Source organism: Haplochromis burtoni, unplaced genomic scaffold (genome assembly GCF_018398535.1).
Source record: "Haplochromis burtoni strain Fernald_Lab_line unplaced genomic scaffold, NCSU_Asbu1 Contig_28, whole genome shotgun sequence".
Classification (NCBI taxonomy): Eukaryota; Metazoa; Chordata; class Actinopteri; order Cichliformes; family Cichlidae; genus Haplochromis; species Haplochromis burtoni.
The window spans coordinates 2,563,938-2,570,361 of NW_024582389.1; the positions used below are offsets into that span (position 1 = coordinate 2,563,938).

At 45.0% G+C, this 6,424-nt stretch overlaps 1 protein-coding gene across 7 annotated transcripts in view; it reads left to right on the forward strand.

The window, feature by feature from the left end:
- Positions 1-6,424, forward strand: part of LOC102307488 (kelch-like protein 29) — a 273,511-nt gene that overhangs the window by 138,052 nt on the left and 129,035 nt on the right. For all 7 annotated transcript variants that reach the window (XM_014332219.2, XM_042219089.1, XM_005917719.3 and 4 more), the window contains one exon: positions 4,789-4,936. In XM_014332219.2, coding sequence (XP_014187705.1) covers positions 4,789-4,936 — 148 coding nt within the window. The remainder of the gene's footprint in view (positions 1-4,788; positions 4,937-6,424) is intronic.

The following is a 6,424-nucleotide window of genomic DNA, read 5'->3' on the forward strand; positions in this document are numbered from 1 at the left end:
ACAGTTGTGTGCGTGCATCTCCCCAAAGACAGCAGTCTGATAGCAGGCGGGGAGGGGAAGAGTGCATTTATTTATTTATTTATTTATTGCATATAAATGAAACCATAATGGCGGCTCCTGTTCAACCAGCAAAGAGCCCGCGAACATTTCTTGGCGCACCATAACCCGTCCTGTAAAACAGCTACACACTGGCCACCTGATAACCACAGCGAGTGACGGCGGCGACCCTCCTCCTCACTTGTAGCCCGTGTTTCTCCCCCTTCGCTACAACACAGGATTTTAAAAGGTAGAACACAATCAACCTGTGTACATAGCGCCGGCCTGCACGCCGCGCATCGCTATCTCATTGTGTCTGGCAATTGTGCTAATGACATTTCACAAGATTAGCTTTTCAATGCGGTATTGTTATTGACCAGCTCGGTGTGTTTGTAGGAGCCCATTGCTCCATTTAAGGCCCTCCTGAAGCACTCCTCCTCTCCTCCTCTTTTCCCTTCTTTTGCAAAAGCGGCTTTGCTCTCGCTACACCTTTTTTTTTTGTTTTTTTTGTGTGTGTTTTTTCCACCCAGACCTGTTATTAAATCTCGTAGCAGTTAGTTGATTTGATCAGTGTGTGCTGTAATGTTGTTTACCCCCAATGGGATCTGGGCGTTACAGACATACTCATCCCTCTCTCTCTGTCGCTGTCTTTTGCTCTTTCCTGCAGTTTCTCCCCAAGTCGAGCAATGAAGTAATTTCTCTCAGCTGGATCGAAGCGCTGTATCTTTACGCTAATGAATGCAGGGCCCATATTAGAAGCACAATAGGTACAAAGTGCCGGAGCTTATGCAGCATGTCCGTGCTGGTGGTTTCGCCTGGTGTCCGACTCGCTGTTTTTATAGGATTGAACCGGTGCAATAACTCTCACAGGCGAGGGCTGGCTCGAACAAAATGCTAAGGCAAACACAAAGCCATGAGCAAACGCTTTGCTGTTTATTTGGATGTGGATGTTGTGGATAACTCAAAGCAATCAAAGCCCAGAGCCCCGGATCACCACAAGGCCCCTCCTATATGTACTCATAGCAGATGGTAGCCAGTGGCAAGAGGTTCTGGTAAGCACAATAATGCTGCCTGCTATTGCAGGATGGTAGAGAGCACATAGTGACAGATGTCAGTGTTCGCCGTGTCCGAGAAAACGTCCAATACGCCGAGCAGAATATGACCGCTGTGTCCAGGCGAGGAGGACGGGCGTATGTTCGGGCCCGATTCGTCTCGATTTTTATCTTCCTTCCTCTCCTCGACGCACCGATTCTGACATGTCTGCAACACTCAGAGGTTCAGGAAGGGTGGGGGATGTTTCTCCTATTGCTGCGTGTGCCTGAGGAGCAGATGGATAGCTGCTTCAAATTCAGATTGCATGTTTTGCAGTACAGCAGTGAGCAAAATATGCAGAGTTCCTGTTAAATATAGAGCAAGTTCAGTGATGCACATTTTAATAGCAACGTTCCAAGCTGTTAATGCATTATGCGCCTCTGCAGAAGCTGACCTGTTATGTGTTAGACCTGAAATAATAGTTGATAAACTGATTATTCGGTCCAGAAAACTGAATAACTGCTTGTGAGTTTATGAGGTTTTGAATTTAAAATCTAAAGATTTCCAGTTTTTGTTTTCTTTAGAGTTGCCTCAGTGTCTCGGGTATGAGAAATATTGCTTTGATCAGCCCGTGTAGTTAAAAGTACTCTCGACTCAGGTCTTTTATTGACCCAAAAAACGAGTTAGTTTACATAAATGTGCTGTAACATTAAGAGCAACTGGATCTCCCACGAGAGCACCAGAATCCCGGACCAAAATAACCTAATGTGTTGGCCAAGGCCCCCCCCGCCATGGAGTTGCAACCATTAGCCCTCACTCGCATTGCAAAATGTGCGGAACATCTCTCTAATTTTATTTATTTTTATTTAACCTTTATTTAACCAGGATAATGTGATTCTCACATGCTACTGTAAGCCTGCACAGACATGTCTGGACTGCACTCTACTACACTGCCCTCTGCCATCACTCTTGGGGGAGGTCGCCGTTTTATTTTCATTAATAAATCCATTAAGGGCCGGCACTTTTAAATACAGCACTCTCAGGAATTAGCACGTATGTGCAGCTGGACCGGCTATCAAAACATAGAACGAAGGACCTCGAGTTACAACTCAAAATGTGACTTTATACTTCACGTCTTTATATAGCAACATGATGTTTGAGGCTATAATAACATACGAGCCCACCCACCAAAATAGTAACAATAACAATAAGAAAAAAAGATTCACGACTTGTTAAGATCATCGCTCGTGTTTGCGTTTACTTATGTGTGCAGATTTGTGTGCATAGGTGTCAGCAGGTGTTTGTTTCTAAAGCGCCACATTGCACGTCCGCATGCACGGATGTTGCATGCGGACGTACAGAAAGCGCTCCCCGGCCAGCTCGACAACAAACACAGAATGGTTTGGCACGGCTCTGGAATTATTTATCTGGCTTCCCTCCTCTTCTCCAGCATGGTTTTTGTCAAGTCAGAGGAAACCATCTGCTGCCCGGTGATAATGGGTGGCCAGGGAGGAGGGGACTGGAAATAGGGAGAGCAAATAAAATTGAGAGAAAATGGCAGGCGCTGTCCCAGAACCTACAGTACCTTCCTGCCTGCCTGCAGCAAGTCTGCCATCTTAATAAACATCCCTCCTGATATCTCCTGGCTTCTGTGTGTGTGCGTGCTTGTATTTCCACCTGCTGTGTGTACATACACACCTGTGTTTCCACTGTGTATATGTCTGCGTGTCTGTGTATTTCCTATCTAACCTTGATCATTTTGAAGTCAGGATTGTTCCTGAGTCTAGCTGATATGCTGTCAATGTGATGGCGCTGACTAAGAACCTTTTCCCCCCCTCTCTCTTTTACCTGGTGCACTAAAACCGTGACAGACAGATTGCTTTTCACTAGAAGAGATCTTTCCTGTTTCCTGTTTTGTTTTTTTTGTTTTTCTGCCTTCTATTTGGATAAATGGACGGGGCGTATTAATGAGAGAACGCCACGAGTCAGGTGCAGGGCTAAAAGAATGTAAGAGAGTCAATACTGCGAGTTAATGAGGAGTTGCCTGTATAGAGGGGAAAGTAAAGCATGGCTGGAGAGGAGTACAGTGAAACACACAGAGCAGAGGAGGAAAAAATGCTCATTAAAATAAATAGTGGGCCACAGAAAGCACAGGGAAAGTCCACACCTTGAAAATGGTCGGCGTTCTCTATTTCCCAAAGTCTCCAGGGCTCTCAGGAGGAATCGAGCGCTTAGGGCATCCTCTGAGTAAACCATTTCAGTTTTCTCTTGTCTGAAGTCGACAGGTTGAGATGGACAGAAAGACTTGACAGCCTGTCTCCCCCCTAAACCCGCCTCCATTCTCTCACTCCATCACACTGTTTTCTATTTTGCCTTGAGATGTTTCCTCTGTTTCCCCCCCCCTTTCCTCCTCCCCTACAAACACATACGAACTGTCAGATAACTTTCAGTATAGATTTATCAAGTAAGTGACGCTCATTGAACCTGTCTGCTATTGTGCAGCTGTTTATTAGACAGCAGATGGTGGCGCTGCGTCAATACAGAGTAATATCTTGGTGTTAAAGGTCCTGCAAAGCTGAGATAAATCCATATTCAAGCAAAAGAGGGACTTTTTCCAGGAATGGATCGATCCAGTATGTAAAGCTGCACATTAATTCACCGCGGGAAGAATTGTTTGGATTGCTTTTTTTTTTCTTTTTGGGTCTTTGTGCGGTCAGTCCGCGCTCTGCCGGGCTTTGTCGACACAGCTGTTGGAATGCATGATGGCGTGCTTGATGAAGTGGACGCCGGGTCAGGGGGGGATAATGGAATTGAGGGATGGAGAAAGAGGGATGGAGGGATCAGCCGGGCCACAGGAGGGGCCTGGTGACCAGGTCTTTTCTATTAACTCTGGTGTGAGCAGGGCGGGGAGGGAGGCCCCCTCTCTCCCCGCCTGGTTGTTAGAGTGTGCGTCCAAAACTGGAGATAGGGGAGGCGAATATTGCTCAGAGGTCCAGTGGTGATTGACCCTGTGTTTTCATCAGCCTGCGCTTGCCTGATAACATTTCTTACTGCCCGACAAGAGCAAAATATTACAGACGTGGGTGCAAAGAGAGGCTCGGGGAACTCTTAGTTTGGTTTGGTGAAGTTTGATTCGCCCACCCAGCGCACACATTGTAAGCTAGCTTTTCATTTTCTTTTTTGAAATTACATTTTTCTTGTCTCCCGTCCCCGAGAAAAAGATTTCTCTCTTATTGAATCTATTTGTCATGTTTTGGTTCACAATTTTATTATCTCGCTTGAATGAACAAAAATGTTAATAATTCAACACGGAAGACGATAAAGAAAATCTCCAGGGGAGAATTTGAATGTAGCCCACGCCTGAAAGTTTAATTGTTATTAGTATACAACAAGAGAAACATTGCTAAGATTCTTGAGGCCCCGAACAGGATTTTTCCCCCTTTGTTCCTGTTATATAGTCTGTAATCATCACTCACTCACAGCTAATTATACACCTCTCTACCATCATCATGGCTCACTTCAAGACCTTAAAGAACAGTTGAGATTGCTGTCATTTGTCACTTTTTCTCTTCACATCATAAAGGAACAGGTGCTTTTTTTATATAAACATGCTTAGTGAAGGATGTGACACATTTTTCCTTTTTTTTTCCTGTTTTTCTTCTCTCCCCCCTCCCATATAATCCCCTAATCGGCACTGTTGTGTGTGTCACCGTGCTGCAGGTCTCCGGACTGTCTCCCGGAGACAGCCAGGCCCCGGGACTGCTGCTGGCTCCAGGCGTGAGGTGGGGACAGACTCCTATAAACCAGCTCACACCGTGGGATACAGATGAGCCCCCTGCTAAGCAACATCGAGATGCCGAGCCCACCGGTAACGAATCACACGCACAGCATTCACAAACACACGCACATGTAGCAGGGATGAAGCCAATTCTGAGAAAGGTACATGTGTGTTTGTATTTTTTTATGAATATTTATTTCATACATATATATTTAAAGAAAATAGGAAAGGTAAGAAAGATCAGGTGTTTTGTACTGATGTGACCAAATGATGAGAAGCTGCAGACTGAAAAAGGAGCAGCCTGATTCGAATCCAGGGTATTTTTTTTTTCAATTAGGCTCGTCTTTTCACTCGCGCCGGCTTGTCGAGGTAGTCTAATACAACATTATTTGCGCCTTTGTGTTCCCGATGGACCTGCAATATGCGAGGCTGTATGCGTGACCCTGGAGGAGATTTAGCTAGTCCACTTACACACCGTGCTCCCGACTCTTCCTGTGTGTCACATGGTAGCAGATCTCGCTGTAGGAGTAGAGTGCTATGAAAGGGACAGTTGACCTCATAATCAAATGTATATATTGTTCCCTCTGGCTGTAGAGCTGTTTATCCATCCAGTTTCTTTTGGTGTTGCTTGGTTTTGAAGATCAATGCCCTGGAGATGTTTGCCTTCTTTGGAAGAGAACGGAACTAAATGGCAGGCGGTGCTGGAAGCAAGAAAATAAAAAAAATATGCAGCAATGCCTCTTTCAAGAAGTGATGAGGGTTATTCCACGGAGGAAATATATTCTCTTCTACTAATCTACAGCCGCCAACCGTTGAACTGTGGAGATGACAGTATGTAGCTACACCTGATGAGAAGCGTGTGCCAATAAGAGGGGACAAGCTGAGCTGTAATGCTAGCTAGCTTTGGTTCGTGGGTGTAGTTTGAAAGATGATTTTACTTAAAGCCATTCGGCCTGTGTGATGTTAAAGGGTTAAGAAAACATCAGCCAGTAGAAAAATGCTGAAAAAGCACATAAAACACAGCAGAAGAGCTTTTGAGGAGACAAAATTGTGACGGAGCAGAACATGTGGAGCATCGCTCTGAGCCGCCCTCAAAAGAAGTGGGAGAAAAATATGCAGGTAGTGTTTGTTTTAATCCCGTGATTCATGTAATATTATAGATACAAGTTTACTGTTAGCATGTCATTTCACCAGCTGTTCTGTGACATCATCGTCTCTCCAAAAGCATTTCTGCTGTGTTTCGTGTGCTTTTAAAGCATTTTTCTGCTTGCTGGTGTTTTCCTGTCTTAAGTTGTGTTGGGTCTGACCCGTCAGAGCCGCTGTAGTCTATGCTTAAATCATATAACAGTTAATAATTGTTACTATGCTAACAATTAGATGAGGTACAAAAACAGGACTGGTGCACCTTTGCCTGCACATTGAGGCATAAATCCAGGCCCTGTGTTCTCTGTGCACCCCCAAAATGAGTTTACAGAGCTGTACATTACATGTGAGCGCACAGCAGGATGCATACTCTCTCTCTCACACACACACACACACACACACACACACACACACACACACACACACACACACACA